This window comes from Megalops cyprinoides, chromosome 5 (genome assembly GCF_013368585.1).
Source record: "Megalops cyprinoides isolate fMegCyp1 chromosome 5, fMegCyp1.pri, whole genome shotgun sequence".
NCBI lineage: Eukaryota > Metazoa > Chordata > Actinopteri > Elopiformes > Megalopidae > Megalops > Megalops cyprinoides.
Window position 1 is genome coordinate 2,247,986 of NC_050587.1, and position 16,881 is coordinate 2,264,866.

General features: G+C 44.2%; 1 protein-coding gene across 2 annotated transcripts in view; it reads left to right on the plus strand.

Moving 5' to 3' along the window:
- The window catches only part of LOC118777633 (netrin-G2), a 47,356-nt gene that overhangs the window by 15,389 nt on the left and 15,086 nt on the right, over positions 1 to 16,881 (plus strand). For both annotated transcript variants that reach the window (XM_036528739.1, XM_036528738.1), the window contains exons 4-5: positions 11,863 to 12,035; positions 12,904 to 12,930. In XM_036528739.1, coding sequence (XP_036384632.1) covers positions 11,863 to 12,035; positions 12,904 to 12,930 — 200 coding nt within the window. The remainder of the gene's footprint in view (positions 1 to 11,862; positions 12,036 to 12,903; positions 12,931 to 16,881) is intronic.

Consider the following 16,881-nt stretch of genomic DNA (forward strand, 5'->3'; position numbering starts at 1 on the left):
CTAATTACAAGTATAGCCTATTGGAAGTTGTTACATGGTTGTACATGTCACGTGTTATTTTGATTACTACATTTAAATATTCTATTTTATTCTATTCCATTCTGCTCTGTTCTTACCTCATATTCTATTGCATATATAATGTCTTGTCTGCTGGAATGTCTAGTAGTTGTGATGTGAGGCTGGGTGGGGTACAGTGATCTATTGACAGGTGGTAGATTAAAAGGCTGGTAGGTGGAATGTTAGTTTGATAGGTGGTATATTGATAGCTTGATATGTGGTGGGCTGATAGCTTGATATGATGTTGATACATAGCTTGAGACGAAGTTGAAAAGTTGTTGGGATGATGAACCTCAGTGAAACCATCTCTTCTTTCACGTTAAGAAGCTTCCCAGGGCCTGATCAAAATCATATTGCCTTTGGGCTGCATCTATCATGGTAACTCCCTAAACCCACCTCTCAGCACCAACTTACCTTCCTGTGATAGGGCTACCTCTCCATCATCTCACATCATCCAGACAGGGGGTGAAGAGCAGGGACCCAATGCTGTATCATCAGAACAGGCCTCCGCTAAAGAGCTGGCACAGGTGGTCAGGGGCCAGGGACTCAACAAATAATGCTGTTTTATCAATAAGCGTGGAACCTGATAGCCCATTAAGTGTAATCGCAGGAGCACAAGGGCGGAAGCCATGGGTAAATTTAGCCCTGTCGATGTGCTGAAGTCGCTGGGTGGACTGGGTTTCAGATCGTCAGGCTAATAGAGGTCAGGTGGGGCAGAGCGGAGGGCTGGGAATGTGCCAGGCGATAAGACACGGGCAGTGAGAAGTCCAAAATCCAGAACTTGAATTGAACTGGTCCCTGGTACATGTAGAAAGAAATATTTTCATAAGACAGCAAAGGTCATCACTGAAAAGTGGACGGCTCTTTTTTTCTTCCTTCTCAAGTTGTCTCTGAATTCATGGCATTCTGATTCCCTTCCATCACCCAGATCCAGATGGCACCATAAGGTTGTGGGTGGCAGTCGGTAGCGTTGTTTCTGTCAGCTCGGGGACCCTGGGACTGAAGTTCCTGTCAGTGCTTTTTGATGGAACCCTGTTGAACTTGGCCCATGACAAATCCTCAAAGACATCTTTCCTCCACCCCTTGGCTTTATGAATGCAATCAGAAGGGAAGCGTCAAAGTGTCTGAACATGTGAGCGTCTTCAGTGGCAGGTAACAGGGCCTTATCACTGGCTGTCACTACCCCTCTGTCCTTTTTTTTCTTTCTTTGTCTTCCCTGTATTTGACCAGAGATCCATTGCTCTTGTTAGCGGAAGATATTCTGAAAGTCTGATACTCCATCAAGATTTTTCCATCAGACCTGTGGAAGTCTGTATAGACAGTAGATTATGCATGAATTTTCAAGAGCGAGCTTGAGCTTTTTATCTTGTTTAGGTTTGGGTTTTAGATGTGGTTTGATATAAGCTTTTTCCCCCTGCCTGAAAAGCAGGTCTAAGAGACATGATGAAATGACTTTTTGAATTAATTGTCAGGAACAGGAAAACTGCAAACACCTCAGAGCAATGGCTGCATGTTTTTTTTACACTAATCAGCAGTTATAATGCAATCAAGCTAGAATACAAACAGTAGCTGTTTGGTATTCAGTCTGAATTAGAGAGAATGCAACACGTTATTCTGTACGACATAGTAGGTTTTATGATGTTACTTTGCATTGATTTAAATCATTTTCTATTTTTAGTGCACTGCAGGCTCAGTTTTTTCAACTGTTTCCAGGAAATGCATACTTTTTATTTTAGGCTCTCAGTTCTGGAGGCCCGTCCCACATTGCTTAATTTTGAGAAGGGTTTTCCTAGGTCCTGGTGTGACACAGACAGCCTTGTTATGTAAGTACTGAGGAAAACCTCCGTGTGCTAGCGTGATTTATAGAAATGCTTCACAATGAGCATCCCATGACTAGCATTGACTGGAGTATTCTGACTTCTCTCCCATCAGCCCCAATCCCATCTGTCTCTAGGTCCCGAGATCATAAAATAGGCCTCCATAATGAAATAAAATGCAGGCCGTAAGCCCTGGCTGAAGAACTAAGTGGATTAGCTGTAGATTGAGAGCTGTCTGAGACAAATGTGGATGGGAAAGAGTTCCACATTTGTCTCCCTTAATCCATGATGCAGGGTCATTTCAGAGCATTAACCCCTCCCAATTTAATTTCCTCCAAGATCTCTGAGAGTTTGCTAAGGTTAGTGGCGGCGGGAGGTGGGGCAATTGGTTTTCAGCTCACTCTTCATTATAGAGTCGACACACCGGTAATGCTCAGAAGAGTGATTTTGTTTGTTGAGGGCGTGACAGGTTCTGGTGTGATTTTTTTATCCCATTATCATCTAATTTATGGATAGAATCACAGGTGATCATATACTGTAATCCAAATTTAGGCTTGGGTGATGAAATATAAAATGTTTAACTTTGCTCAAACTTGGCTCCCAGTGCCTTCCAAACATGGATGCTCTTAGTTTTTTGCTGCATTTTTGCAGGTTTTTTTGATGCACGCAGCCCTGTTGTATGCGCCAGTGGTGTGAAGTTGGGTGTTGAAAGCTTTCGACTCTCGTGGTTCGTCTGTGTGCCGTGTACAGTGGGAGCCCCAGGGGGGCAGCAGTCACCACAGAACTCACATCGGGGGTGGGAGGGGAGGGCAAGGGGGTTGGGGGGTGCCATACTTTTGCTCAGGGAGCAGTTCATCACACCTGAGGCTGACAGTGAAGGGCTGGCTGTGAGTTATCCCCTCAGACTCAAGGCCTTGTCAGTTCAGCCTGCGGCACCATTTGAAGGATTACAGAGGTGTTTCTTTTGTTCATGGGTTTTCCACTCCACTGTTGTTGTAGTGTGACTTTGGTAACTGCCAGCATGTTTTGAATTATTTGAGTTATTTTTTCCGTCCTCCATCTTGTCAAGGGCAGAGTCGAGGGGAACACAGTCTTGAGCAGTGACGTTACTGATGTGTCTCTACGAGACATTAAATCACTGCCGGAATGATTTTGATTTTGTACAAGTTTTGCATTATATATGGTGGCATGTGACTGCTGTCAAACATGTAATGCTGGAAAGTGCTTGTTTTTGATTTATCAGATGCCCTTTATAAGCGTAGTCTGACCGAGCAAAATATTCTCTACAGAGGAATCCAGAGTGTGTTTCGCAATATTTTCTTAAGAAATAACAGTGTTGTTGGTTGAGAAGGTTTCTTCAAGGGATCCAATGAACATTACAATTGAGTTTTTCTCAAGTCTGTACACACATTTCTACAAGATAAGCATGATGCAGTTCTCTCTCAATGAATACTCCCATTCCCATCTCTTCAACAACGTCATTTGAATCTACTTTAAAAGACAGGTTTCCTTTCCTTGCAATGATTTACTTTTTTGAACAGAAATTGCTGATATACCAGTAAAGGCTGCATCTCCAGTATAACTCAGAAAGCAAGTACTGGGAGTAAAATAAAGGGATAAAGGGGGAAAGGGGGGTGCATTCAGAACAGTTCCCTGGAGACCTGTGTCAGTGCATTTCTAAAAGCCTCACGCTGTCAAATCTGCACATCTGAGAGATGGCCTCAGAAACAAGGGTTTTGTTAACTACTAGGCACTCACATGAATCTGATGGCAATTAACTGTTGCCTATGTGAGTGGGGTGGCAAAATTTGAGCCTCATCCGAATTGCCCCAGGGTGAGAATTGATATTGAAGAGTTTCATATATAAACAGATTGTTCCTTTAATTATTCATGTGCCTTTGAAGATACAAAGGGAAGTAAAATATGTGTGGAATGATAAATCAATCATTGTTGTCTTTGTAGCACGAATTCTTTTGCTGATTTTATAATCAGTTTTTTTTTTCTCCTCGAATGAATATAAAGTGAAGTCAGCATTTTATTTTTCCCCTTCAACAGAATCAACCCCCTTTCATAAATGTCCATTTAAATCCACAGACACAATAAAGCACCTGGCATCTGTTGAGAACGGAGTTTCTGGATCTGTGTGTTGGAAAGCTGAAAAACACTGTGGGAATTTCAGCTGAACAGCACAGGAGGTATCTGTCCTTGAGAAGACAGTGTGTTCTCACTGAGCTCCATTAATTAGCATAATATTATTACAGAGTTAGCACACATGCAAATAGCTTTACTACAAGGCTCTTGCACCGCGAGTGCACAGATACTTTCAGCACTTCCCAGAAAAGGCTGTTCCAGAGGCACAGGCTCCGAGAGTAACACTTTCACAATTTCTTAGCAGGTCAAGAGACAGATTCAACCCTCAGCACCATGCACTACTTGGTTCATAACCTTGGTTTATCTGTTTTCAAGCTTGCTGATTAGGTTTTGTGGCCCCATAACACTCACACACGCACACAACGGTCTCAATAGTGATTACCAATTGGCTGCTAAAGTGTCTATGGAGATGCAGAAGACAGAGAGATGCTGGTTTATCTGCCTTGTTCTTATACTTGCCCCACTAAAGGCTTTGGAGCAATATCTTTGGATCTGAAACATTACTTTTAGTGGTATTTCATATCAGGATTCGCTGTATGTATGTGGTAAACTGTAGCTGATCAGGCATTTTTTGTTGGGAGTATTCTTGATATTTGGTGCCTAATTATGAGCAAACTGCAGCTTGGCTGGCTGTCCCTAGAGGTTTTGGAATGTCCAAGAATTTGTATTTGTGAGCACTAGAGTGTCTCTCCTGTCAATCACCCAGATCTTGGATTCCAAGGTCACCGCAGGCAAAGAAGTAAAGCTCATAATCGCTGACCCTTTATGACACCACAGCAAAAGACAAGTCAGGGGAAAAGTTTAGTCAGGGGTTAGAATAAAGATCCTGGTAAAAACATATCTGTTCCACAATATATCTGTTCCACCACCACTGAACACCAGTAAATATGCTTATGAATTAAGTCTCCTGGGATTATTTTCTCCTGTGCTTTATGTTTACAAATGTATCAATTTCCTCTAAGAATGTGGCCACTTTTTCAACCTTTTTTTTCATCCACTCTCTCAGTAGGCTGAGTGTGGTGGTGGGGGTGGGGTGCTTTAATGCATAACAGCACACTCTCAGCCTCCAGGTTTATTAACCAGTCCTTTCAGGCTAGCCTGACACTAGCCTATGCTGTGGCTGACTTATGAAGCAAGCGAACGTTCCTGGCTCCTCGGTTAATGCTCCCGGTGATACTCACCGCAGGAGCTGGAGAGAGTGGCATGGGAGCGGGGCACCAGTGTCATCTCTGGAAGCAAACCCTTTTTGTGACTGTGTAACACCCAGCTCCTCTGTGAATTTTTGCATTGAGCAAAGAGAGAATACGGCATATGGTCAAGCTGCTGGCCCTCTTGTATCAATTAGTACATGAAGCAAATTCATCTGTTGTCCATTCCTGCATTCGCACTTGGCAGATGAGGTCTAATTTTAGAAGGTTTTTTTTCACGACTGTTTGGAACTCTATTCAATTCTACCACATCCGGAACAGGAGGGTACACCAAAGGTAGAAATAAAGGACATTGAGGATTGATATCCACATACGTCACCAGGATGGAAATGGTCCATCTGTGAGCTAGAGTATTTGCACCAACAGGAGAGCAGCTGGAGTATTATAAAGGCCCACTAACTGGTGACGTCTGAGATCTCATTCAGGTGGAGAAATTATTAATTTGGCCATTGCTATGGCGGTGCATGCAAAGGTTACCAGGCGGGCAGATCATCTCGGAGGGAAAGCCCAAATTTTTGCAGTTTACTCCACACAGTCCCGGTGAGGGGATCTTTGAAATCCTCCCCAGACGCTGGCACCTCGGGCATAAATATCTCCTCAACCCAGATCCATGCCCAGGGGGTGCAAACAAAAGGAGGCATCCCGCAAAGCCAAACGGAATCTTTCATCAACACGCTGTCCCTCATCATTTTTTCATTTTCCGTTTCTGCACAGGGCTTATTTTTGGAGCTTCTCCATCTCTGTAGGAGGGCCCTGCCACTCCTACAGCCAGCCTGTCCCCACTCTTCATTAAAACACCGCTCTGCAGGCCCTGAAGTTCAGGCGGCCTTATCTGAGAAGATGAAAATGCTTGTGCACAGATAGCGCTTATGCGGATGCGCCGAATGGACGGATGAAGAGATGGATGGATGTGCCCATTTGCCTGGCCGGGCGGGAGGTCCAGAGGGCGGAGGAGGAGAGCAGGGGGTGAGGGAGGCTCCCAGGCACTTCTAATTACGACTCGGCTGTCTCCCCATCAGAGTTGCTTAGTGTTGCTGCAGTCAGCACTCTTACAATGTCCGAGAGCCTCTTCTGGGGTGCAGCTCCCCCAAAAAACAGCATGGGGTGGAGAGCTGTGAGGAAGAGGGGGCCTCGCTGAGCAGTGTGCGTGCTTGTGTGTTTGTGTGGAGTTTGTTGTGTGGATACTGCTTTGTGCAGTTTTAAACCCTCTTAGTGTGGCTGGGTTTTTGCCATCCCTGTTTGTACTCCCCATCACATTCTCTTGTTAAAAATTATCTGCCTAACGTTGTACAGGAAATTTAAGTGTGGGAAATACACTGCATGCCTTGGGCTGAGATTAATGTTCATTTAAATGTGTATTTGTTATTAGGTTTTATAAAATTTATGGACCACATTATGTAAAAACACAACTTCTTCACTGACCTGTTTTCAAAAAAATGTTTGTAAAGTAATGCAATTGAAAAGGTCAGTCTGTGAAAGCACCATTAACACTTTTGGTATTGTTTAAGAACTCATACTGTGACACCCCAGGGTTACTCCATTCACCCAAAATGGATGAGGTGACAGGTGGTCACAAGATAATGTCACAAAACCTAAGCAACAGCGATAATAGCCCAGGGCAGCACACAGTGTTACAATGGGGAAAAACTACACAGTTAGGGCTGTTATAATACCCACAGTGCACAACTGCATGGTCTCTTCCGGTGTGAGAAGGCCTTATTTCTTCGTAACAGGAATCATAAAATTCAAAATGTGACTTTCAACATGCGATGCTGCTCACTTTTAATTTCGGGAGACAGCAATGTTTTTTCTCCCCTTTTTACATAAACCCTTCTGCATATATACATGAAAAGCAGGATGGTTTCCTGCGTAGGGTTTCCACCCTGCTGGCTCGGAGCTCACAAGAAGCCATTTTCTGTATTCTGTGTGAATAATTTACAGGAGCAGCCCGTGCCAAACACTCTCAAGGTCATTGGCAATTCTGCGAGTAAAGCTTCTCAATGCAGCATAAGCCATGCGCCAGGCATTTTTTCTCCGGGCTGGGTCTGCGTACACCCCCCACCATGAGAGAAAACTTCTCCCAAATTGCCCCCCCCCCCCACACACACACACACACACCGTCTCCAAAGCCCACTGGTTGCATCTGATGATCTCCAGGGTTTTGGTTGGAAACAGCATGCTTTTTCATCAGAGGATCTCTGAAGGAAGGTGAGAAGGGAAAAAAAAATAGAAAAGACTGGCTGTATCTAACAATGAACTTTCCGTGACTGCTCATCCCAGAGCCCCTCTCATTGTTGGAAAGCTTCCTTTTTTTCAGCAGCTGCACTTCAAAGCAGGGAATTTGCAGGATAGTAGAAAAAAAGACGATATCACAATGTGGGGAGATGGAACTTTGTGTTGTACTTTCTTACGGAATACAGTTCTTGAAAAACCTGAATCAGGTAGATCGGTAGGGGTCAGTCAGAGACCACTTGAGCCCGGGGAGAGACAACCATTTGGGAAAAGGAAGAGAGCCCTTGAAGAGACTCACACCCCCACTCTTAGGCAGAACAACAGAGGTGCCCACTCTCTAGAAAATCAATAGCCTGCTTTAGAGCAACAAATTTATGAAGGCTGAACTTAAGCGCAGTCATGTCCAATTTGCTCCTTCTGAATTTACGGCCACGAGGGAGTGGGCCGCGCTTTGTGAGGGTATCGGAAAATAAAACAAAGCACACTGACAGAGGAGGCTCCGGGTTGCATTTCTGTGAGCTCAGTGAGGATTGAGTGGTCAGAGTTATTGTGAGGTTTGCCCATCCTCTTTGAAAGCTAATCGAACAGATGGGAGAAGTAAATCTCCTTTGTTAAACAGTGCCGAAGTGGCCGCCTCTTCCCAGCACTCGCCTGCAGTGAGAGCCGCAGTGATTGGCAATGCTTTGATGCAGAGATTCCTCTCGCTATGAGGAGTTCCCCTTCCTTGTGTTTTCCCTGTCACTGAGGGCACAATTAGCTGCCCTTTTAGGCGGGTAATTATGATGACTACTATGGACGCAGCACCTTTAGTGGGGCAAACCTCAACTCATTTCCACATCTACTCCATCCTTCCACACTCGTCCGTTAGTGTCTCTCTGTACAGAGGGGGCCTCTCAAATTGAAATAAATTGTGAGGGAATCTCATGAGGAAACCAAGAGAAAATAAATAAAGCCCCCATTAACGGCAGCTCCCAGCTGCTCCCGGGTCTGAGACTGCAAGAGCCTTTTATCTGTCTATCCCTGTTTGTTTATCTGCATTTTTATTTATTCATCTAAATGCTGTGCTTTTCATCTGCGCGCGACATTGCTTTCTCCTAATATCTTAAAAGGGGGACGGGAGCTTTCCACGCAGCCTGCCACTGAACAGTTCATTATTTTATTTTCTGTCGGAAAATAGGAGTGACAACCTCCAGGGTCTTTGCTCCGCCTGCTCTTGTCTCCCCTCTGCTCACGCACGCTGGTACTTCCTGTCGGGAGAGGAAGCGGGTCCCGGGGGCAGGGCCGTATGGGCTGGGCTCATGCGCTCCAGATGGCCCACGGTGTCGGTCAGGGTTCGATCCTGGCCCAAACTGCGGAGCCTGGCAGCGAACCTGGCGCAAGAGCGATGCCTCTGCCTATCCGGCCCGGCAGGGTTCCTGCCCTCTGCAGCCTCCAGCCCCGACCTCCCCGTGGCAGGAAGCAGGGCAGTATTTATAGCCAGGACCCGGGGCCAAACGCCTCCTCAACCACTCTCTGTTTAACGTATCCCACCTCTTGTGAAGGGAGGAAAGCCTCCCAAAGTGGGGGGATGGGGGTGCTGCAATGCGAAAAAAAACATCCCCAGCCACGCTGTCTACGTAATAACCAGGGACTGGTAAACTCCCAGCACTGAAACACACACCTTTTAATAAAGGCAGTATCGCATTGCCTTTGGTGTCCTTTGCTGCGGAGAAAGAAGTGATTCATTCTGTCCTTGGTTTGCTCCTAGTTTTTAATCAAGAGCCTGTACTGTCCACTTTGCATTTTTCTGCTGTTTCTGCGAGGCGTCAATAATTTAGAATATTCATGCCAATCGCGTCGCATCGACTTCCTGGCCTGCGTGTTCCGGGCCAGCTCGCGCCCCACATTCGGCTGGATTTAGAACCAGCCATCAGACAGCCGCCCAGCTGTCAGAACATCACTTCTCATTAGAATCTTTCGCTCACTGCGCCAGCTTCTGCCGTCTGTGAGTCCAGCAGCAGGAAAGCTGCACTAACACACGCTGAAACCTCTGCGGTTTGATGACTCTGCGAACAACACAAGTGTTTTCCACATCACCATAGCTTGTGCTTCTGCTTTCTGATGTAGGGATGGTGAGAGGAATATGATATCCCCGGGCTCGCGGGAGAAAGGGCCCAGCAGGAGAAAGACTTAAATAGCTCTTCAAAAAGCCATGCAAAAATCTGTCATCTGCACTATGTGCCTAGATTATGATGGCTAAGCATGTAGCTTAATCCTCTGTTGCACATCAAGTTACCAGTAAAACTTATCTATAAAATGTATTTTCATTAGATGGGGCAATTATAACTTTAATGGGTACATGAAAATGGGGACACCTGTGTTGCCAGCTAACGAATCTATCTTAGGTACATGAGCAGAATGGAGAATGTGTCGCCTCCTCAGCCTGAAAATGAAAAGCTCTGCAATTGCTACTAAGTTCTGCTTATGGCCTCAAGGTCTAAAGAGGATTGAAGAGGAATTGTTATATCCATATGAGTTTGAAGCAAGAGGTAATTATAGCAAATTGATTTAAATGGAAAAGACTTATGAAATTATATGTACCGTTCTGCCACTAGTGTCCCTCTATCCCACTCCAGCCCTTAGATAGACATGATGGAGTCACCATTACCTGTGCGGACCTGAATCTAGCTGTTCCTCAGCTGGAACCTCAACAGCATTGGTGTGTTTGCTTACTCCATTGTCAGAGAACCTAATGAACTGAATTGAATGTAGTGAAATCCTAGGCCACAATGTTTTGTTTGAAAGCACCTTTGAGCACCTAAAACAGAGGTACTGCTAATAGTGTCAGGTATTTAATTACCATCTAGCTAATAGGTCTAAGTCTTGATTTAACCTGGGTCCTTCTGTTGTGTTCCCATTCATGCTGTTGGTCACTTTGTACTTACGTATATATCTCCAGTAAATCCTTGATCTGTGAGCTGTCGGCTTGGTATTTGGCTAATGCTCCAGCCTCAAATGCACTGTAAGTGCAAAAGTATTCTAAAGTTTTCTGGATGATCAAAGAGAATGCCGCATGCTGTCATAAAACAGCACATAACGAGCTCCCCACAATCAGATTCTGAAAAGTCGACCACTATTTTCCAAGTGACATTTCTGCAGCCGGTTGTGTTTTTTTTTCTTAAAGGCAGGCGCTGCAGCCCACCCAGTGCTACATTTGCAGACATTAAGATGCATAAAATATGGAGGGGAAGAGTGCAGCTGAAGCAGTACACTCAGCCCCAGAGTGGCGGCTGGTGCAGGGGAAGAGCAGAGCCATTTCATAGGCAAGCAGGTCCAGCCTTTGAATATTTGATGCAGATGGATAGCTGTTCACTCCAGCGGAACAAACTGTATTGGAATTCACTCACTCATCTGGAAAGGTTATAATTTAAAAGTCATGGGAGCCGCCCATTAGAGAAATCATCATTTCCGCATCAGCCCCACAGTCCATGCCAGCCTATCTTGGCTCTGCTTAATCTGTTCCTCACCCTAAACTTATATGCTTCTGTCTAGACAGGGCAGCCTCTTATCCCCCCACCTGTGCTGGGGTAAGGGCTCTTCCACTTCCTGTAAAAATGTCCATAAATCTATTTTCCTGGCTTTTGATGGAAGAATACCAACTTTTATTGAAGGATATTCAGTTTTTTGCTACCTAGCTCAGCTTTTCTATGTCTCAATGCATGTCTGATCCATGACAGAATAGTCTGTCTTCCCAAATCTCTATGCAAGGCCCTAGTAATTGCAAATAATACAGAGCTTCCTGTTATCTTGCAAACAGAAGAGAATGTGTATATGTTGAGTTTTTCAACGTAGTACATCATGCTGGAATACATTTGGGAAAGCCTTTTAAAGTTTAACTCTGTGTCCTACAGTAGTTTTGATTGTAAATTTTGTGTTGTCTGACTGTTGCTGGGAGGGAAATGGGTGTGCCGTTTGTGGGAGTGGCAGACACTGGACAGCATGGGGGATCGGGCAGGGGGAGGGGCTTATTCAGGAGAGCTGAATTACAGTTTCTGTCCATCTGCTGAATTCCACGATCCTTCCATCCTGTAGCAGACACCTGGAACTGAGCAGCACGCAGTTAGACAGGCAACACACACGTGCTGTCTGTGCTGTAGATCCGCTCATAATTCCCCAAATCTCTGACCGAGAGGGATTACAGTCGACATGGTTATCCAATCTGAGTACCATAAGTCAAATCTCACGCATACAGAGTCTTACCTTCCAGGCCGTGGGTCAAAATGTAAAGCATGTGTGTAAACCGTAAATAACGGGAGAATAAGCCCTCTGAAGTTTAGTTGAAACAGGACAGCTCAGCTTGGAACTGCAGCGCTGCAGCACAGATGTCACCCACATGTCTGTTTGGTCCCCCCCCGCAGGTGTAAGTGCAACCTCCACGCAGGACAGTGCACCTTTGTGGACGGGAACCTGCAGTGTGAGTGCGAGCACAACACCACGGGCCAGGACTGCGGCCGCTGCAAGAGGGGCTTCCGTGCAAAGTCATGGAGGCCCGGCTCCTACCTACCAACGCCCAATGGATCACCCAATACTTGTACGTACCCTTGCCTATATCTGCCACACTAATGTACCATTGACTTACCACAAGCACCCTCTGTGCTGTGTAACTACATATGCACATAAAGCATATTAGCATCTTGTTGCAAAGTTATTGACGAGGGACACATGCTTGTGTTTATGTAATTATACAAATTATCTCTAACACTAACCTCAAACTACACACTAGTCCAAACTAATAATTTATGTGATTATGCAAATTCTTTTTCCATATGCATTTGCATGGCTCATACATTGCACTAATGGAAATGCCATGTAATTACACAAGTATGGCGGTTTTGTACCTTTAGTGTTGATCACTTGATATGATATGAAATACTTAAAGCATAATCTGTTGTACCTGGAAAGAGGAGTCATCCATCTCTACTGAAGTCAGATCTTTACTCATAGTCAGCCTATAAGAACACACAGAACACCTAGAGTTTTCCATCCTCAACAGGTAATGAGGGGGAATCCTCTGCAAGGATGAGAAGATGATAAAATAATAATCTAGGGCATCTACCCCCACAGATGAAGTGAAGAGCCTTTTAGGCTCCACAGATCTGTCAGCTCCTGGTAAAGTCAAGCTGACTTGTGTGCCTTGCCAATTCCCAGAGATGTGTGCGTATACACACAGCGCATTCTTCCTCTCCTATCGCCACACTCCGCAAAGGAAGATAAGGATGTCACTTTCATTGCAAAGTCGCAGGGGCTTTTATACTAAGCACAGAGTGCTAATAAGACTCTGACTCAATTCTACATTTTTTGATGCATGAATAAAGATGCAGCATTTTAGAACAAATACATGAATAAACATTCTTCTCTCTCTTTCTCTCTGTCTCTCTCTGTCTCTCTCTCTCTTTCAGGTGCAGCTGCTGGCTCCACGCTTGGCAGTAAGTAACATGCTAATCAAAATGCAGGAAGTCTGGCTTTGCCTCCCACATCTCTCCTCTCCATCACATGTTGGATGCATGTCATTTCCATAACCCCCATTTCTCTTTTGTTGTCTTTCTGTTTCGCCTGTTCATTTCATTACCGATGAGTTTCTCTGTTGCCACACACCCCCCTCATTAATAACCCCAAGCCTGCATGTAAGAGATTTTTCCACAGTTCCTCACTGCTTCAGCTTTCTGATAGAGAGGGATAGAGGATGAAAGAGGGAGGGGGAGAGGGAATGAAAAAGTATGTTGTAATGCAATGTGTGGTAGCAGGCAGAGGGCTCCCAGAAGGTTTGTATAAAGGGAAACATGAACATCACAGTCCGTGTCTGTGGATACACTCTGAGCTGTTAGATGAAACCTCCATAACAGGGATAGGCCCTCCTGGTATAAAAATGCAGGTTGGCATTGGTGTCCTTTTGTCACACAGCTCCTGGGGTCACTTTTTCTCTCCTAGAATCCAGATATATTTCTTAAGCCATGTATCTGGTTGGTGGCAGTTTTCCTTGAGCTGCTATTCATTTCATTAATTAATTTTTTTAAAACCAAAGCAGGCCTATAGGTTGTCGTGCTTGGGGATACATAGACCAAGACATACAGGGAAAGAAAAATGTTTTGATTTTTGCATATTTCTTAGCTATATCTGTGATTTAACATGAAATTAGTTCCATAAGAGATGGTAGAAGTCAGTTAATGCTATGAACACAGTGGGCAGCTCCTTTTTTGCCCACATTGCTACTCCAGGAAAGTTTCATTTTGAACAAGTAAGTAAATTAGCTTATTATTTAAATCAAATTCTAAACAAATTTATTGTCTATAATGTGCCTTGAAAGGGCAGCTAACCTTTCAAAATACATTATATTTAGCTGTTGTTTATTAAATAAAACATAAAAAAAACATTAAATATAAATGTTGCTAATTGTGATCATACCTTCCTAATTAAATCGAGGGAGCTTAGATAGAACACTTATTAAACCTACAGCAGTTAGATAACTAAAAAATGGGTGTTATAGTGAATCTATCATCCTTAGGCTACCTAATGACTAGCTAGCAACTTCATCTTCCTGGACACTTGAAGGAAAATTTTCGCGACCTATAAAATGCATAAGACTACCTGCCACTTTTTCCAGCATGTTTTGAAAAGGAATTTTTGGCACATTGCTAGGAAGTAGAAGGTCGTAGTTTTCATCTATCAGTGTTGGTTATGCTTATGATGTCACAGTGGAAAGGTGAATATTTGGGCCACATTTCAGGGGTAAATGTCAGGGGTTTGAGACTCACATAAATGGTTGTGCGTGCAGAATCCTTTGGAGGATTTTGGTGTTTAAATTTTGTTTTTTTACATTGTGGCATTCATCTTCTCTCAGCACCACCGGTAGTAGCGGTTGAGCCTGGGCTGGTTACCACAGTGACCACTACCACAGTCATAACCACACGCACAACCACAGCAACCACTACCGATACCCCTACTACAACCCAACAGCCCATTGTAATCAGCCTGCCAGGTGGGGAATGCAATTTGGTCAGCGGTAGGCCGTAGCTAGTGTAGCAGTCAGAAGCCTAGACACTCAAGAGGGAATCAGTTTTGCTCCTCATGCCCTGTGCTTCCAAGGTGTCCACTATCTGATGCGGCTACCTGGCAACAAAGTAACACAAATGGAATGTGTTTAATAGCTGCAATGCCAAAACAACTTCTTATCTTATCTTCTAACGTCTTATCTCTTTAGGTGAATTGACAGGTGCATTGGAAACAGAAATGATGACCTCAATGCTGTAGCATTTTTTCTGTTATTGTGGCCTAAAACACTAGTTTTACAGAAATGTGTGCTTTGCCACATCAGTAGAATGTGTTGTAGGCTGTTTTAGCACGTGTTACAGTGTGCCAGAGAGAAGGTTCATTGATTAATTGAGGTACCTTTGTTATGGGCAGAGGTCACAATCTAAAGGTGACTGTTATGTGATGGTCTGTACTTCTGATGAGGAGTTTAATTTTATTGAGCACATGCCCAGAGTAATGGTGACCTCCTCTGTTCTATGAACCTATTAATTTTTGCATTAGTTAGCATTAGTTGCATTATTTAGTTAGCATTATTTGCTAATGCTATTACCATTAGCAAATAGCATTAGTTGCAAAAATATTGGTAAAAAGTGAGCTGAGTATGCAATGTGTGTGTGTGTGTGTGTGTGTGTGTGTGTTTTACTATGCGTGCATATGTTTATGTTTGCATACATACACAAATGCAGATAACTAAATATTGATCATACAAGCATTCATAAACATGTATGCCTGTTTCAGAAACAATGGTGGTGGTGTGCTGCAAAGATGAAAAGAATAAGAATGAGCCTGGTATCAAAGCTTACAATGATTACATTGCATTCCGTGCAGCATCTGCAGTTTTTCTCTGTGTTTAGAGCACGATGGGCAGGTTCATCGTGTGACAACCACCTCTCATGGCTTCCACCGCTCTGGGCACAAGGGCCTGTACAGCACTACACCTGAGGCTGTTCTCTCAGAAAACTTCCACTGTCAATAGAGTAGAACATAATTATTTTTTAATGTGTGCAATTTACTGAAACTTGAAATTCATTTTAGGTTTTCAATATGTATGTATGTACTGGAAGCGACCTGTGCTCATTGCTTGCTATAGAATGGTTGTGGCCCATTTGAAGAATGCCGCTGTTTTTAATGGAGTGTCTTGAGCAGTTCCTGTTCTTCAGGAGAGCACTTAGAGGATCTGCAAAGAGGAAGGGCGGGAAGTCTTGGCATGTCAGAAATTTATGAAAAACACTAAGTGCTTTTGTTAACAGAGCAGCACTTTTTTCATCTTCAGCCTCTTGCTTGCCTCAGGAGCTCACTACTACAGCTGCACTGTGAGCTGGGGGACGGGGCTGATTGGTGCTTAAAATTTTCACAACTGCTCAGAAAAGTGCTTCAGGCCTTGGGGAAACACTCTCTGGCTGTTTTGTGCAGCAGGTGCCCCGCGGCACAGTGGCAGCATGGCCCAGTCCTTGAGAATGCTGAGGATGTGACTCAGCGTTGCGATGGTGCCCCTCCTGTTTAACTGCGATCTGAGAGATTGCAATGGAGAGGTGCATGGCTCATAATGCAGTCGGCACCTGAGAGGACAGGTGCTCAAGCAGCCTGTGAGTCAAAAATAAGGAAGAACAAGATGAGGACTGTTATGCTTACAGATATCCCACAGCCATTTTCAACTGTTTTGTGACCATAAAGCTCACCAGTTTCAGCAAGGACAGCCCATCATATTTTGTTATGTCTGATTTGGTTACATTGGTTACAACCATTGTCTGTGGTTACATTGTGTCTGTCATTGAACAACAACATGACCTCCATTTTCTGTCTTTTATATATCTATGTATTTTTTTTTTTTGCATGTGACTGAATCTGCTTTTTGTAATTGGAAGTGTAAAATACATCTCTATGTCATATGTTTAAAGCACTCAGCCTCTGTAGCAGAGTGCTGCTGATCGCAGAGCACGCAGGCCACTTAAAGAAGTGTTGCTGTTGTGGAATCGCATTATTAATCAGTTATTTTTCAACAAAGCAATTTTCTGTTTCCTCTTGGGACAGTCAAGCATGACACACCCAATTAATATCAATATTGGGCTGCGGTGCAGGACTTTGACGGTGAGAGATCATGGCTGTACATCATTCTGTTCCTCTTTCGTTCTGCGGATCTTGTTTTTACACCCCTGGCTGGAGCAATCCAAGGCGAGAGGTGATGCTTTGACAACCCCATCCCTGTGCAGCAGCCACCGTGCCGCAGCAAGGCAAGGATGAATGTTTCTAATGTGGCTGTGCACCTGTGTCAGCTATGCCTATGGCTTTTACAAGGTCTCTTCTCAAGGTTACTGCTTCTAATTGGGCTGTACATGGACTGAGAGTGC